General features: G+C 44.1%; 2 protein-coding genes across 2 annotated transcripts in view; both read left to right on the top strand.

The window, feature by feature from the left end:
* Window positions 1–14,411, top strand: part of LOC119461956 (midasin) — a 51,966-nt gene extending 37,555 nt beyond the window's left edge. The window contains exons 9-15 of the mRNA XM_037723318.2: window positions 664–934; window positions 4,926–5,101; window positions 7,297–7,378; window positions 7,906–8,021; window positions 8,489–8,619; window positions 12,889–12,993; window positions 14,246–14,411. Coding sequence (XP_037579246.1) covers window positions 664–934; window positions 4,926–5,101; window positions 7,297–7,378; window positions 7,906–8,021; window positions 8,489–8,619; window positions 12,889–12,993; window positions 14,246–14,396 — 1,032 coding nt within the window. The 3' untranslated portion in view covers window positions 14,397–14,411. The remainder of the gene's footprint in view (window positions 1–663; window positions 935–4,925; window positions 5,102–7,296; window positions 7,379–7,905; window positions 8,022–8,488; window positions 8,620–12,888; window positions 12,994–14,245) is intronic.
* LOC119461957 (inositol 1,4,5-trisphosphate receptor type 1-like) overlaps window positions 1–17,418 on the top strand; it is a gene marked incomplete at its 5' end in the record, with an annotated part of 266,368 nt that overhangs the window by 161,436 nt on the left and 87,514 nt on the right. The gene's annotated exons all lie outside the window — the stretch shown is intronic.

The following is a 17,418-nucleotide window of genomic DNA, read 5'->3' as shown; positions in this document are numbered from 1 at the left end:
GCAATGATTTCAATCACTTCACGAGAGTACGAAATTGGTCTAGTTGGTTTGTGAATGTCATGGTGAACAGCGTAAACGACAGGACAAGAAAGAAAAGCAGCGCATGTGTTCCATCTTCCTTGTTCTGTTGACTGCGCTCTTCATGGCGGTATTCACTGAATTAGTTTGGATTTGAAATACTGCTCACAAAGAGTACTTACGCCTTCTACACTATCACTCCAAGAAAAAGAAAAGATGTGAATGACTTCACGTAGCTGTAGCTGTGATAAAAATCCCGGTTATTGTCCATAACACAGTTACATTCTGCGAAAAGTTTGAACCCTTTGTGCGTATCTTCTCCCCAAGCAATAATTGTGATCAACCTCGAGTGCCTTTCCTTTCTTTAATGCATTGTGCCAGGTCATGAATGCCATGTTGATTATCGGCATGACATAGCATTCCTGACATTAAAGTAGGGAGCGCAGAGTTTTCGAGAAAGGAAAGGAAGCAAGACATGACGATTATTGTTTGGGGACAAGATATGCCCCTAAGGGTGTAAATATTTTTTATAGTGCATCATCTCAGCACCGATTTATTTGTAATACTGCATTCTGCTGCCCTGGAGAATTCTTTGGGTTTGTATTCTTTTTATGCTGCTCATGATGCTCAATTTAATCTTTGCAGGCACTTTTTTTTTGCACAATGAACAAACCAGAGATCAAGGAGACTGCATCATCAGTCACTGTGGGTCGTGTTGTGTTGCCTCGGCGAAAAGCTCAAACAAGAGATCCATTGTCAACAGCTACGAAACGAAGCACATTTGCTGGGACCCGGCATGCCTTGGTGCTGACTGAGCAGTTGGCAGCTGCAGTAGCCAGTGAGGAACCAGTGTTGCTCGTCGGTGAGACTGGTGTTGGAAAAACTGCAGCTGTTCAGCATCTGGCTGAGATCACAGGTGGGCACATGAAGTACAGGCATGTATGAGCATTGCTGTTGATTATGTGATTGGCTTATCAAGCACATAACCAAACACAACTTATGAAGCACGTAAAAGGTACTGAAGTAGAATATAAAGGTGAACTAGTTGTAGAGTTATCATTTAAGAAAAACAGCATAAAAAAACAGAAGTGAGAGGACAGCGCTGCATCCGTGTCCTTTCACTTGTCCTGTTTCCCGCACTGTTTTTTTGCATGTAAAACGTGTTAAACATACACTCTGTGGCGTCTGAATGAAGAAAACTTTATTTTGCACAGTAGAAGGCACCAGGATACCGATAGTGGAGAGCCTAAGAAAACTGGGACTCCGCATATCCGAAAACGGTCATAATGGAGAATCCATTAGACTACTGGATAATAGTGCTCACCAAACAATTAGACTAATAAAGTGGATATCCAACAGGAACTATGCCATGAAAGACCACAATCTTATTCGATTAATAGAAACATTCGTAATCAGTCGTATTGTATATGTGGTTCCTTACCTTAAGCTCTATGCTACGGAGAAAGCCAAGATAGAATGTATCATTAGAAGGGCGCATAAGCAAGCCTTGGGACTTCCAGCAAATACGTCAAACAACAGGTTGCTAGCACTCGGCGTGCACAACACATTAGACGAACTTATTGAGGCCCAGAAAGTGGCGCAGTATGAAAGACTTACGCAGAGTTTGACGGGCAGACACATCTTGCACGACATCGCAGTATCCTACGAAGCACAGCACAGACTGCGGGGAGACATCCCAAGGAAAATAAGGGAACATCTCTCAATACTCCCAATCCCTAGAAACATGCACCTGGAGTTTCACGAAGATAGAAGAATCAATTTCAAGAGCGAGAGCTCTCCACAAAAGATTCAGTAGTGCTAGGGACGTGGTCTATGTGGACGCGGCGGAGTACACAAATAGACAGAGTATGTCGATAGTTGCTACCAGTCTAGAGGGTGACTCCAGAGTTAGTGGCACTGTAAAAACAGGAAAGGCCGAGGTGGCGGACGAGGCTGCCTTAGCACTGGCAATAGTCTCCACGGAGGCCAACATCATAGTCAGCTACTCCAAGACCGCCGTCAAGAACTATGCCAAAGGAAGAATCTCGCAGGAAGCACTAAGAATTTTAGCCAACTTTCCTGAAGATCGAGATGTTTGCATTATATGGGCACCCGCACACTCCTCCCTTCCCGGGAACGAAATAGTGCACAACCTGGCTCGAGAACTGACGGACCGAGCAGGTGACACGCAAACACTGGGAACGGAGAGAGACCGGATGGCCAGCTTTACCGAGATAACCAAACACTATAAATTGGGCAGGGCCCGTTTCCCCCCGGCACACTCCTCGCTAAGAAGACGGCAAGCGACAGCATGGCGCTTGTTGCAAACAGAAACATATCCGAACCTGGTGGCCTACCACCGTTACTATCCAGAACTTTACACCGATAGATGCAGATTCTGTCAAGAAAGGGCGGACTTGCAGCAGACCGTTCTGATCTCGTCGAAAACCTCCAAGCCGCCCCCAGAGGCACTGGCAATAGTCACCAAAGCTGCGCGCGTTCGGTGTGAACGCGGGCAAAACGCCGACGGCGTCAACAACAGTTCTGCGCGTTGCTGGTGCTGTTGCATGGCCAAGTTTATACAGCTGATAAAACTACTATCCTTGCTCCGTATAGCTCTCTACTAATTTTCTACCGCAATTGATGCTTCGCCTTTTGGGTGAAACTGCAACATTTTTTAAGGTCAACTTTTTTTAGCTTTTATGGAGTAATTGCTTTTATCGAATTTTTTCGTCTGTCCTTTCACTTCGTTATAATGAGGGTTTTCTGTATCTCTGAAAGTGATTGCCAGAGAATATTGCTCCTGCTTATGTCACCATTCCTTCTTTCTGCGTCGCATATAGGAATTGCTTGATTCAATCATTATGGTACCCTACTTTCATGAAGGTTCTGGAATCTCGGGTGATGCTGGCCTTTGTGGCTCCATGTCGTTTCTTCACATCTTAGATAATCTTCAGCTTGGCCCTGAGCGACAGTGCTGTTTGTTTCCCCAACATTGTGCGTTGCAGTTGCCCAACACATAACTTAGGATTTACACGGAGACGATTGAGTTACTTGGCTGTCTGAGCGCTGTTCACTCCGATCACGACTGACAAAGAAAAAACATGGAGGACCCTCGTTATGGGAGCAAGTACTAAGAGAAAACGTCAAGAGTGTAAAAGCACAACCAATGTGGGCGATGGTTGAGCAAAGCGTATAGAGGAAAGGGATGGAAACGATGAGACACGGCCATAGACACGGCCACAGCGATGAGACATGGCCACAACAGGGCAGTGAACGTGGAGGAAGGGAAAAGGGAAGAAGACTAGGAGGGAGCATTGTGCAACAAAGTTGAAACGAAGTAAACTTGGCCCAACCCTTCAATGTCATGTCATGGCATGATTTAGTGTTTACCCCCGCTGTGCTATGGTGAGGAACCCATGCTTCGCGCACCCTCATCCAAAAAAGACGACAAGGACAGTAACATTTGGCTGCTGTACTTGCGCATTGCAGCAAAGGCCTTAAGGCGACAAATGTATAAGTTGCAATAAACAGTGGAAGTTGTACAAGCGCGTAGGGAGAAAATGTGCAGTGAGTGGTTGGTGAAGTTTGCGAAGCACCTGAACATGTGCACGTCGAATAAAGCCTACCGGAAACCAAGCACTCTGGGCCTAGTGCGCAGAGCATGCTGCTGGGCACAGGATCACGTGCCGGGCTGACTTCTTGAGAGAGAAAAGGTGATGGTAGAGTGTACTCTAGCAAAGTGGATGGCTTCACAGAGTTGGCTCGCGAAGGCTTGCCGCGTGACGGTCTCTCCTAGTTTTTTTTGTTTTTTTTCTTTCCTCGTGGCAGTCAAGAAAGCTACGCCGAAACTGGCCGGATCCATTCGGATCTCTCTGTATGAAAAAGTGCGCTCTCCCCCTCTTGACAGAGAAGACGGTGCGAGGTCCGTCGTTGGGTTCCTGGCTTCACACTGGTTGCCGTATGAGACGGGACATGTATAATCTTGTGTCATATAAATAAGGTTTCTAATGCATTGTCTCCATGGAGAGTTTACTGGGACTGCGCTAATCTGTCATAAAGCCCTGGACGTTGCATAATCGGACATGCGTAACGGGGGTTCCACTGCACAACTTTTGTCAATTCTTATGTCATTCAGGATTTCATCAGAGCAAACCACGCGAATAATAGGGAAGCAAATTAGGAAGTTCGGCATGCTTCAATATCTTGTGTACTGGTGTAGCAATTTTACGTGATCATAATCTAGCACAGCCGAAGTGGTCTCGCAAACACTAACATTTTTGGTCAGCTTATGCAGCCACTGTTTCCCAGCATATCATTCTTGGCTCAAGAGAGGTGACTATTGTTGCCTCCACGGTTTTAGGCAAGTTATGCATCTCATTACTACGGTATGCTGTTTCTCATTAGTGTGAAAAATGCTGTACACATTCCTTTAAATATACTGTGTGACTGTTGAATCAGATGTGCTGCACTTAACTGTTACAGTTAGTGCAAAATATGAATGGTTGGCATGTCCACTAAGCGGCTGAGTTCACAGATGAAGTCGGTGCATTGAACACCATACTGTGAATCTTGCAAACTTATGTATATCTTACGGCCAGAACTGTACATGTAGACCAACTGCTTACATAGCGGCACGAAGCCATAGGTCGGCATGTCGAATTCCAGTGAAGGAATTCTGTAGAAACATCATAAAACATACATGTACGCGATGGGGCAGGAAACCTGCTACTGCAGCCTGCTCATGTCTGGAGTCTCTCACAATGACGGCTAAAAACTAGCATCGTCCGACTGAAGCACAGGGTTGTTGGCACTATGCAAATGCCATATAAAATGTTTTTGACTAGGAAGGCTGGTTTTTATATGCAAGAGGCTCTTACTTCCTTGGTTATGTTTGCATTATGCAGGTCACCCTTTAGTAGTGCTCAACATGAGTCAGCAAAGCGACAGCAGTGACCTACTTGGTGGCTTCAAGCCTGTCGACATCAAGCTTCTGTTGTCCCCAGTTCGGGAGGCATTTGAGGCACTCTTTAGTGCCACATTCTCACAGACTCAGAATGCCAAGTTCCTCAGCCACATCACTGTGAGTGGTGTCTCCTAGCCGTTCTGTCTTTTTTATATTTAGCTCATTCCTCTTGCAACCTTAACTTTGTTATTGTATGTTTAATGTATGAAATTCAGTACTACTTTTCTTGTGCAGCTTGCAGTTCGCTAATTTCATTAATTCGAACTCCAAGGGGATCGGAAATTTATTTGAATAAAACGGAGTTCAAATGAAGGAGAGATGCCCCATTGAATCTAGCGCCCAATCAATTATGTGGGGCCTTCATTGAAAAAGCCTTATCTTTCCTTCACTAGTGTGCGACGGCATGTGCTGGAATAAGCCTAGTTTCCATGTAAAGTCCAAGTGCGAGTCAAAGGCGAGAAGAATGGTAGCTTGATGTGCACCATCCTCTCACACGGCCAATATTGGAAGTCATGTGATCAAGTGGCGGCTAGTCTAGGGAGAGGGAACAGGTGAGCGCGCGATATCGTGGCAAAGTATGTCCTCAGGGGGGGGGGGGGGGTGCGTCGTTGAGTGCCCATGCAGGCCATGTGCCGTCTCTTGAAGGTAATCTCTGTGGTGTGTGCACAGCTTGGGTGAGCTGAGATAGCTGGTCACTTCACGTGCACCATCTACCTGTGCGCTGTCTTCCTGTGCACCTAGTATTGGAGGTTGCGTAATCTCAAGTGTTGGACATGCGTTGAAGAGAGAGGCAGCCTGAAACATTTACTCTCGGAGGCCTGGGCTCCTCATCACGCTAGCATTCTGACAGCTATGTTTCTTTATGTTTGCCTGTGTGCTCATGACAGTATGCTTGTTAATTTAGTGTGTATGCAAGTGTTTACTGCAATTTATACAGCCAATAAAACTATGAACCTTATTTCGTATAGTTATCTAATGCTTTGCTATCGCCATCAATGCTTTGTCTTTCGGGTGAAACTGCGACTTTTTTTTTCTTCCTGCTCCTTTTAAGTCGAATGGTAAAAAAGGGCATGTGCTGCTTTGCGTGGTCTGGTTCGGTCTTGGCTCCCCTTGTGTCCTTCCTCGTCATTTTTATGGCATGTGACATTATGGTAGCTAGCGACGCATCAAACCTTCGCCTTTGACCTGGTTTTGTTCAAACTAGCAGTTGCACGGTTTTTGGAGTCTAAATTTGTGGGAGTTTTTCCCTATTCAAGTACATATGTCAATTTGTCAATTATCTTTCAGTTCGAATTAAGAGATTTCAAATTATCGAGATTTCACTGTATTAATTAATAATTATTTCTGCTTTACCCACAGCACCAAAAAGGCATTACAGTGAGGGGGTACAATTTGTAAAACAATGATAATATCAGCAGAACTTCTTTCGTGATACATACAAAGTTCAACAACATGAATAAATTAGCATGGGCTACCAAAACAAATAAAACAATAATAATATTAGCAGAACTTCTGTTAAAATACATATAAACAGTGTTCAAAAGTAAGAATAAATTAACATGGGCTACAAAAACAATACAAAGACAATTATAGACAGACCATTCGGACAGCAGAAGGCAATCTATTCAAATCACGAATAGCTTTTGGAAAATAAGACATCTTGAGCAAATCTGACTAGCAAGCAGGTTCACGAACTTTTAGTGAGTGGTCTACGTGTTGTGATCGGTAATTGGGTTGCATTATGTATCTCTCCGTTTGTATACCGACTGTGCCATCATAGATGCTGTGGAAAAGATTCGAAATCTTTTTCATTGACTCTCTAGCGTATCCCACTTTAGTTCTTTCTTAAAATTTGTTACAGAAATTTACACTTTATTTTCTTGAAACATACTGAGCGGCTAAATTCTGTATTCTCTCAAGTTTCTCTGTGTCATGCACTGTGGTAGGGTCCCATAGCACACATTCTGTGTAGTTCACATTTACAGGCCTCGGATCTTTCAGGCTATATTAAGCATGGCCTTTGATGAATACTCCTCGGCTTATTAAGCACCAGTATCACGGAAACAATGTCACTGTGTACACAAAGCTGTGTGCAAGGCAAAAACTGCTAGAAAGTTCTACTATGGATCAGTTTTCCCTTTGGTTGGTTATTAAACTAAGTTATTAAACTAAGCCAGTAACCAGCCACTTGTGTTACGTGTAAACACATTTCTGGATAACTTGTACATTTATTCTTTTGTAACTTTTGAGCACTACAATGCTATATTTTTGAGGGCACACAGATTTTTATACTTTATGCTGCTTCGTTACAGACTTGTTTTGCTGGACGTCGGTGGCGTGACTTGTTCAATCTGATGTCTCACACCCAAAAGTCTGCTGTGTCAAAGCTTTCAAGTAAGATAACCTCATTTCAATAGGAATTTGATTGAACTGCCCCTGCTTGCTTAAGACGTTGTTATAACTAGAGTTTATGGTGTTCTGCTATAGATTACATTTGTATTTAGAGCTTCTGGAGCTATCAAAATGTTTATGAAGCATGGTAAACAAAACAAAAAAAAACCTGGGGTTTTATCTGCCAAAACCACAGTATGATTATGAGGCGTTTGGAAAGTGTTGTAATAAGAAATTCTCTCCAAAACAACTTGCTTTTGTTAATAGAAATGTTTGATACGAAAATGAATTGAACCTTCTAGGTTGTGATACTGCTTAGCTTATCAGAGAACTGGTCTTGATAGCGCGTTCCTTAAAGGTAGTCTGCTGTCATTCTACATCATTTCAGTGAAAGCTCTTTCATGGGACTAGTTCTAACTTGATGTTGACTCTATGAAATACTGCACCAACTGATTGCCATTCATTAGGACTACCAGCATTCTCGTTCGTTTGCCAAGCGTGGTTTACTTGTTGTATTTCTTGCACTGCAGAACCGGGTTGCGACAAGGATCAGTTGGAACGCTGGCGTGCGCTTGGGGAGCAGTTGCGGAAAGCAGAGGCTCAAGCGCGCCAAGCTGAGAACAAGTTGACATTTGCTTTTGTTGAGGTGAGGTGCATTCTAAAGCTTGAGTGTGCAATCAGTAAGCAAGGGCAGATTAAATAGGTGCGTTTCTTTGTCCACTTTTTTCATGCACTAACTCTTTGTTGGGATGCATGGACTGACTCGATTGCAAGCAACACAGTGGAAATACATTGTCAGTCTACAGTCAGTGTGGATGACTGAACAGAATCATTACCAAGAAGCATTTTGTTCCCACAAGCTGCTTCTGTTATGGCGCTCTGTCAAGTTGATTATAAGAACTCTCAGTGCTAGAAACATATTGGAAATCAACAGTTCTTCTTTCCCAGTGGTACTACCCATTAGTTTATTGCCGCATGATGAGTGCATCCTGAAGGTTTACGACTTGCACAGTTCATTGCCCGAAAGACCTTCTATGGAGGATTTCATATTTCCAGTTAATCTGATGAGTTTAGCTTGAGTTGCCATGCAGGTCATTGGTTTCTTATGTGCAGGGAGCCCTTGTAAGAGCTCTGAAGGAGGGTTCCTGGGTTCTCTTGGACGAAATCAACCTGGCCGAAGGAGAAGCCCTGGAGAGCTTGGCTCCGGTCCTGGATGGTAGCTCGCCAGTGCTATTCGAGCGAGGGTACAGTGCAATTATGTTTCGTTTAAAGCCCTTCTGTTATGATGTTTGGTTTTATGAATGCCGGTATGCAAACAATGTGTTATGGAAAGGTGAGTTACTTCCACAATATCGCATCAACATGAATTTATGCTGGGACTGACTCGTTTGGCCTGAAGTGCTGATGAGAGACAGAGAGAAAAATCTGAAATTTATTAATTCGCATCTAGTTCAGCAAGCTAGCATTGGAACACTCACCCCATCTTTTGCCCAGCTCCGTAACTACGACACCGACTTTTGCCATCACGTGTGTGCTATGTGGAGAAGCCGAACGTCAGGATACGTGAGAGCCGTGTGGAGAGGAGGAACATCAGGGGATGCTGTCCAAATATGCACAGCCATAGTCACTTACTGGCTAAGGAGGCAGTGGCAATCACACCTCAAACAAAGGCTGTATACTTGCACCAACCAGCTACCTTCACTTGTTTTTCCACTCTCTGCATGTTTCACTCATTATTGGATTGACTCCTTCCTTTCTTTGTGTGTGCCTGTTTCTGCAACGTGCTGCCATATTCTCTTTTTGTTTATGTTTGTGTTATGCTGGCAACAACGGTTTTCACTTTACAACCTTCTGTTGGTGTTTTGTTTTCTGCTATGCCATTGAGTGTGACCAAGCTGTGGGCTTTCCACTAACCAGCTGTAACTGGGGAAATGCACACTACATTATTGTGATTATAGTATCACCCAACCACATGGACAAGTGATTCTGCCACTGCAGAAATGTGCCTAGAATGGAAAGAATGGTGTGAGTGTTTGCTAAATGGGCTGCCCTAAGCCATTTTTACTGTTCCTCACTGCTTGGAATCTCCTTACAGTTAATAATTGGCACCTGCTAAATGTGATGTAATTCATCCCTGGAAACCTTTGTGTGCATCCACCATTGCACCATGTTGTGCCTCTTCGCTTCTAGATTTGTAGAAGGTGCAGTTGTGGAACATTTCATGACTTTTTAAGGTAGCTGTCTCCTAACCACCGGTTATTTGAAGCCAAGCTTGTTGTATTAAGGATATATGTTTGTGCTATGATTTTGAATAGAGTGTATCATGCAGTTATATTGGAAACTACATTAAAAAATAGTACTAGTACCACGTTAGATGTGGGATAATGTGGCAAATGTACAACGTAGTAGGAGTGTGTGGATACCGAATAGTAGATTTCTAATTGAATATCGAATTGAATCAAGAAAATAAGTGGTGGAACATCGAACGGATTATTAGAAACTTTGTGCAAAATTTAGTGCTTACAAATTTTGGACAGGAAAATGCTGCACATACTCAGGAGTCCCTAATACGAATGTGCTAGCAAGCTGTCGGTAACTGAGGTACATAGAAATCAAGATAACATACAGTACGGTCTACTCTTATTAATGGGAACACCATATTAGTAGGCCAGCAATGATTACAGCTCATTTCTAGTATATGAAGCTCTGGAAAATATTTTTAATCTCTTGAATAGAATCCAGTGTTTTTTTTCTCTCTGAAACTAATGGATTAGTGACAATCTGTTGTACTGAACACCAATTAGTTTTTTAGTTTAATAGTGGACCTGTGTTTTGCGGCAGTCATTTATTTGTAGCATAGAAAGTGTTGCTTTCCTGTTTTTCTCCAAAATACAGAAGAATTATGCTAACTCTCCAGCAGGTGGGTTATCGTAAGGCCAATCCACGCGACAGACGAAAGGACCGCACATCACGGGTCTTGTACACCGCTCTGCATGTAGCCAGCGCAGATGGTTAAGAGCACACGCCGTCCTCACTATTTCATTGTCAGGTTCGATGTGATTTTCCACCGGTCAAAGATTCTGAAATCTGGAGGGTCACAGCAATTTTACGCGATGCTTAATTCCCCCCTTGACCCCTCGTTCAAATGCCGTCCACACAAATGCACGGCCATGACACTTTCACACCTGCCGTGTAAATTCAAAGCTAATCTTGTGACTGGTTGCTTGAGGCTACAAAAAGAGACCGATGTGCGTCTACAAACGACATCGGGAATGAGAGGCCGCTGTGCGGTTTGTTGCAAAAATAGCGACCTCAAAGAACTTTGTTGCCATCTCATGCATTTGCTTTCATTTGCGAGGCAGTTTGTCGGCTTTCCTAGTGTCGCGCGGTTGCTGTAAATATATCTGCGGTGATAGAATATTCGAAAAATAGAATAGTAGATATTCGATTCACTAATAGACTTATTTGGAAGTTCACTATTTGATTTGATTCAGTGATTTTCAAATATTCAAACAGCTCTACAACATAGGCATGGTGGCAGCTGTCCGGCATGAGAGTAATAGGGAATGTGTGGTGGCAAATGTGACTTTTGATAGCTAGTGTTTACATATTACAATTCATGTAATGTCAAATGGTAAGCCACCACATTGTTTTAGCATGGGGTTATTACTAATAGTTCTCTTGCTCTATATTTGATTTTAATGCATGTGCAGCTGTAATTTGATTGCTCTCTAGCACATGGTGTCCCATTTTGTGAACACAGTAGTTGCAGTACATGAGACTGCTGTGAACGTCTGTTAATTGTAGTTTTGGCAAAAATGCTTATTTCCAGCTTATTTGAGGAGAACCATTATTTTACGGCTTTCAGCAACTAATGCAAAAATGCTGTGCAATCAGGTGTTGGATAATATGGAAAGATTATTAGAGTTATAACATGTGCCTCTACTCGGTGAAGTATGTGGAATATCCAGATAACGGCTTCATCAGTGACCTAGATTTTGAAGAAGCTAGCACCATTAAACAGCTAAAAAACTAAGCTTGACAAATTGTGAGCAATACTTCCCGTTCCAACTTTCGGAGATAAAAAATAAGAAATGAAGATCAATGGTTTTCTGTAATCTCCCTCCCTCCCTTTTCTTTTTAATTTGGCTTTATAAGGTTACCAACATTTTTGCCAAACGCTGTTAAATTCAGAGGGAGGTCACCAATGGAGGTCAAGTGCACAATTAAAATGCCTAATGTTGTCAATGTTATGCAAACATTCTGCATGGTCAGGAATACAGATGTTTGCACTTGAGGAACTACTATCATTGTCCGAGCTGTCCGCTACATCACTGTTGTTGGTTCTGAAGTGCTTTTGCAAAAAAAAGAAAAGACAACACAGTCATACAAACACGAAAAGGCCACTTATTGCACCTTCTATACAATGAGCTAGCTACCTGAAATATGTACAAAGGATAGTTCTTTCATGGGGACGATGCTGAGGAATTGAGGAAGTTCGACTTGCCACGGGGCAAGGATACCAAGCGAGTAATGTTCACCCATGCCAGACACTGACACCCAAGTCATTCATGGATGCAGTCCTACTACAGAAGGGCGTCTGGGCGATTGAGTTAGCCCATAGCAGTGTCGCTCTCCGAAACCGAGTGAGAATCATTCCACAAGACAGTCCTGCTAAGGGCACCGAGTGCATAGCCAGCCCTTGCATGCTGACGTCGTGAAGCTAAAGAGGAGCAAGCAAGTTGGTTGTGTGCCCGAGTTATCCACACCTTCAGGTGGCGCTTGCATCGGAACACTCACGCCATCTTTCACCCTGCTGCATAACTATGACATCGACTTCCACCATTGTGTGTGGGTTATGCAGGGAAGGTGAACATCAGGAGATGTGAGTGCTTTGCAGGGTCGATGAATGTGTGTGGGGGATGCAAGAGAGTAAAGTCCACGCAGTGTTCCATACGGTATCTGCAGTGACGTTGTCCAATCAGGCAAAACTGTAGGGGGCAAAGTTGTTGGAGTTTGCATTGTCTGCAAAAGTGACAAATGCATGAAACGCTGCCAACTTGGTTTCTACACTGACCAAACTGTGCACTCCTCGATCGAAGCTGCACTCTTCTTCAAAGGTGTGTAATGACCTCATGTGAAACCACAGTGTTGATATGAGTTTGTCGCATTATCCTTTGAGGTCACATCCTATGAACTTACCAATACCACACATCGCATCAACTGCAGAACACTTCTCAGGTTCCTCACTTTCTATACGAGTGTACCACCCTTTCCTCAGAAACTTCCGATACTTTTTTTTGATATGTTTGTTTGTAGCATTGAGTAGTTGTATGTGACTTGTATAGTTAGGCGAAGGAAACAGTACCTTGTTGTTTTTGTAGGTTGGGATGGCTGTAGGCTGGGAAGGTGGTACTCATTACACTTGACTGAAACTGTGAACAGCTTTCATTCTTAAGTGGCTTATTATGTTAGGTTGTATGCTCACATTTACATTTTTTTATGCTTTGCAGCGACCAAAAGCCCTTGAAGAGGCACCCCGAATTTAGGCTGTTTGCATGCATGAACCCTGCCACAGATGTGGGCAAAAAGGACCTGCCTGCTGGCATTCGGAGCCGGTAAGTGAAAGGCCCTGTATTTTCGCTTGGTTGTTAAGTGGTTAATAAAAATCAGCATTAGTACCTTGTAGTTCTTGAGGCTTTAATTATACAATGGCATTTCTTTGTAGCCCTTGTATAAGCCTTGTAGGCCATGAAATGTTGAACATTCATGATCCTCCCTTGGTGATAGCCTCCATACCATCTCCAAATGTGTTTGTGTTGTGCTTGAATTATTCTTTTCACGACACTTATGCAACAAGCTTAGTTTAACCTGGACCTGAGGGTACTATGAAATGGTTCAAAAAAGAAAAACACTTCAAGGCAATTACTTAAGTGTGAAATGCAACTTCGTTGCATTTTATTTTCCTGCCAGCTGGAAAGCTCATTAATGCATATATTGTTCGATCCTGTACTTAAAATTTCTAGTAACTGACTGTTTTTATGTGCCTTCTTGTTTACTCACACGAGGTTTACTGCTAAGTGTTTCTTGGCTGCTGACAAGTGCAACACTTATAAGCCAGCACGGGCTGACAGTACGCATGATCTGACTCTATCAGTGTCGATCACTAGCTAACACAACATTTAAAGTGTGAGATGATAACAGCCAGTGCAATCAGCATTTGTGCAATTTCTGGCTCGCATACAACTTCTGTATTTCTTTGACCATCACCTTTGTTAATTCTTTCATATGTGTTTTTTGTAGGTTACACCACATCTTTTTTTCTGAAGGAACTACTGCACTCAGTATTTTATGTAATACATAACAAAAGGCAGAATGAATGCACTTTTCACACAGTAAAGGTTTTATTAACAAGGTGTATGTCATAAAAAAGATATAAATTGCCAAAATCAAGATTGTGGGATAAAATTGAACAAAGTTTGTAAAGACACGCTTGTATCTACTAAGAAAAAAATGTATAGATGAGATATACAAAACGTATATCTGTATATCAAAACGCATTTGCTAACTTGAATTTTAACCACCGGCTTATGCTTATGCTATATACTATATGCTTATGGGTGAATAGGGTCGCTATTTTGTAGTGATACCTTTTCCAATGCTAATGCTTTAGTGTGCTTCTTCAGTGGCCAAAGCGTTACTCTGCCTGCATTATCAATGGATAAGCCAGCCGTGAGCAATCGTTGATAAGACTGGCCTAGAATTGAGCAGAAGGCATTGCTACGGAATTGCAACCGAGAACTGGCCTGTGTAGAAAATGTGAGAAAAGAAAGAGTGAAAAGGTAGTTAGGAAGTGTTCTTGCGGTACAGCTTCACAGAGGTGTACCTGGAGGAGCCCCTGGAGGAGGGTGATCTGGAGCTGGTGGTAGCTGCCTATCTGGGTAGCAGTGGGTCACCACCGGTGCATGCTTGTGTATCCCTCTACCTGAACCTGAGGAAAGCTGCGCGGGAGCCTGACTGACGGCACAGGCAGCCGACCCCACTACAGCCTGCGGACACTGTGCCGTGCCCTGCGCTATGCCGCCACGACCCCTGCAGCAGTTGGCCGCACTCACTCTACCAGGTCTGTATTGCAGGAGAGCTGTTGCATGCTTTAGCTAGCGCTTTTCAGAGTTGTTATTACCACACTGTGTGACATAAATAGGAGTGCCAAGTGGACAACTTTTTCAGCTAAACTGCTGGCTAATTTCTGCTCAAATTTCACTCTTTTTGCAGTGGGTTCAGTTTAATACCACATTTGCGAGCATTACTTGCTTGTGCCATTAACAATAAAGCCAAAGTATTGCATCATTTGTGGTGACACCGCTAAAGAATTCATGTAGAAACCATTGAAGATGATTGTCTAACTTGCTAATAGTTGGGCCTGCATTCGAAGGGGTTTCACTACACTCATTTGCTGTAGACAATGTTCTCTTTTTCGACGTTCTGTACAGCTTACCATGGCATTCTTTCTCAGCATGTGAATGACGGTGTTTTTTTAATTGCTCACAGGTGAGGCAATCGTTGACGTCAAAATACTCATCGGCACAGTTGGTCTGTCTTTTGGTAGCCACCCATTAAGGGGGGACGCGGCTTTCGCATCGCGAAATGGCTAAAAAATCGATTTTTTGAAAATCACATTTTCAGTTTCTGTAACTCATATTCTATCGATTCCGAAATATCATCACTGAAAACCAAGTAGAAGTGCTCTAAAAAAAATTGTTATATCAGCCAAGGTGCCGAAAATTGCGCGGAAATCGCGAAAAAACGGCGTTTTTCAAGCCCGATATCTCCGGAACGGCGCAGCCGAGCGCCGCCATCTTGGTCTCGTTGGAAAGCGCGTTTCTCCGTCTTCAAATCTGCCGCTTCAGCTATCTCCTCCATACAGAAAAAAGCACACAAAAAGCGAATGATTGAAGGTCGTGCCGGAGCCACCGATTGGCCACGCCCCCTGTGACTCCAGCGCGGTTCGCCATTGGTCCGGTGCTCGCTCCGTGATGGCGTCGTCTGCTCCGCTTGTTGCGGTCTCCTCGCGAGCTCCGGACAGTTTCCATAATCTCGACGAGTGTTAAAGCGGGCGCTACGCGGACATCGCAGTAGCGTGGCCGAATCCGCTTTTTGTGGACGTCTCAGACCCGCGGCTAAGCATTCGAGCATCGGTGACGCGGACTTCGCGACCGAGCTTCGGGCACGGAATGCTCGGACACGCGGCTAAGCCTTTCGCGCGTAGGCGTCTCCGACTCGGCGATGAAGCACATCGCGCGCGGACTTCTCGGATCCTTGCCTAAGCATTCGCGCGTCGGCACCTTTCGTGCTGTGACTAAGCTAAATCGAGCGTCGACTCGTCGAGCCCGCGGCTAGGCATTTCGCGCGTCGGCACATCGCTCATCGAGTGTCGACTCCTCGGACCCGCGGCTAGGCACTTCGCGCGTCGGCACCTCGAGCGTCGACTCCTCGAGCCCGCGGCTAGGCATTCGCGTGTCGGCACATCGCTCATCGAGTGTCGACACCTCGAGCGTCTATTCCTCGACCCGCGGCTAGGCGTTTCGCGCGTCGGCACCCTCGGACTGCGCGATTGAGCTTACCGAGTGTTTGGACCCGCGACCAGGCATTTCGCGCATCGGCACCTCGGACTGCGCGACTAAGCTCGTCGAGCGTCTATTCCGCGGACCCGCGACGAGGCATTTCGCACATCGGCATCTCGAACCCGCGACTGGCCATCGCGCGCCGACCTCTTTATCGTAATGCCACGATATCTCGTAACAATACCTATCATACCACCCCTTTAATTCATAAAGAGAACCTCATCATGAGCTCTATTCACTAGGCCACTTGGGCTGGCACAGACACCTGGCTGCAGAAGTGAGGCTGATACAAAAGTACAGGCTGGAAAGCACCTAGCAGCTGCATTGCTGCCTATCTATCAGTGCTCTCCTAACCTCCATAGCCATTGTCAATGGAAGATGATTCAGAAGCCTGCTGAGAGCCTTCATTCAGTAACATGGTCGATTCTACCAAAAGAAAACAATGCCTCACTGACTGCACTAGAGGCTGCTATCAATGAGGCAGTCTGCAGATACAACTCTAGAACTACTGTATATTTATGCCCACATAGTTCTGCACCTCACTTGGTTTGAAACCCAGGCACCATGCTCTTTGTAGAGCAGCATAAAGAATGCCATACAAACATGAAAAAGGCAGAACGAAGGCTCAGCAGACCAGAGGCCACATGTCCAAGAACCCCACGTCACAAAACACATCAAAGATTACAACTTTGTGCGTTTTAGAGAACTGAAGAGAAGGTGCAACTTTGAGAGCCGTTTTCTCAAAACTGTTTTTTCGCCTTTCTGCTCAGTTTCTGGAGCTGATTTCTTCGTTACCGTTTAGCCTATTTTGATTCTGTTTTTTTGTCACGTTCTTGGACTACAGTGCAGGTCGAGACAGTCTCGCATTTTATCTTGACTTTTTATAAATTTATGGCATGGCTATTCGTTCACCCCGAAAGTGTGCTTGGTGCGAAGGTAACTTGAAAAATGGTATCTAAAAATTTGTGTTGCGAAAAAAAAAAAGTACTGTCACGACCTTCAGCACGCATTGAGCTATGCAGTCAATACTCAACGAGCCTTCCATCATGTTTTTAAGCTCCCAGGCCTCCAGAAAGTTCAAGAGAGGAAAAATTCTGCTCAATAAAATGTTCTCAGGTATCACTCTGAAACTTTTATGGAAGTATCAGGGAGACATTCTAAACATTTGTGCCAATTTTCATCAAAACCATGAAGAAATCAGGAAGTTGATTTTCAAAGCCACGTAACCCCTTAACTTTCTGTCGCATGGGCCTACGGCATGGTTAGCTTCTATCGTGTATGATTTGAAACGCGTTTTCGAGACCTTCCTCGCCCACGGAACCTACTGCGTTAGTAGGACGTAAAGGCTCGAGAGAACTATATTGTAAGTAAAAATTTCTAAGCATTAACTTTTTTTTCCTGCGCAGCGCGATGATTTTT

This window comes from Dermacentor silvarum, chromosome 8 (assembly GCF_013339745.2).
Source record: "Dermacentor silvarum isolate Dsil-2018 chromosome 8, BIME_Dsil_1.4, whole genome shotgun sequence".
NCBI lineage: Eukaryota > Metazoa > Arthropoda > Arachnida > Ixodida > Ixodidae > Dermacentor > Dermacentor silvarum.
Note: the sequence above shows the minus strand (reverse complement) of the source record. Positions and strands in the feature narration are given on the sequence as shown.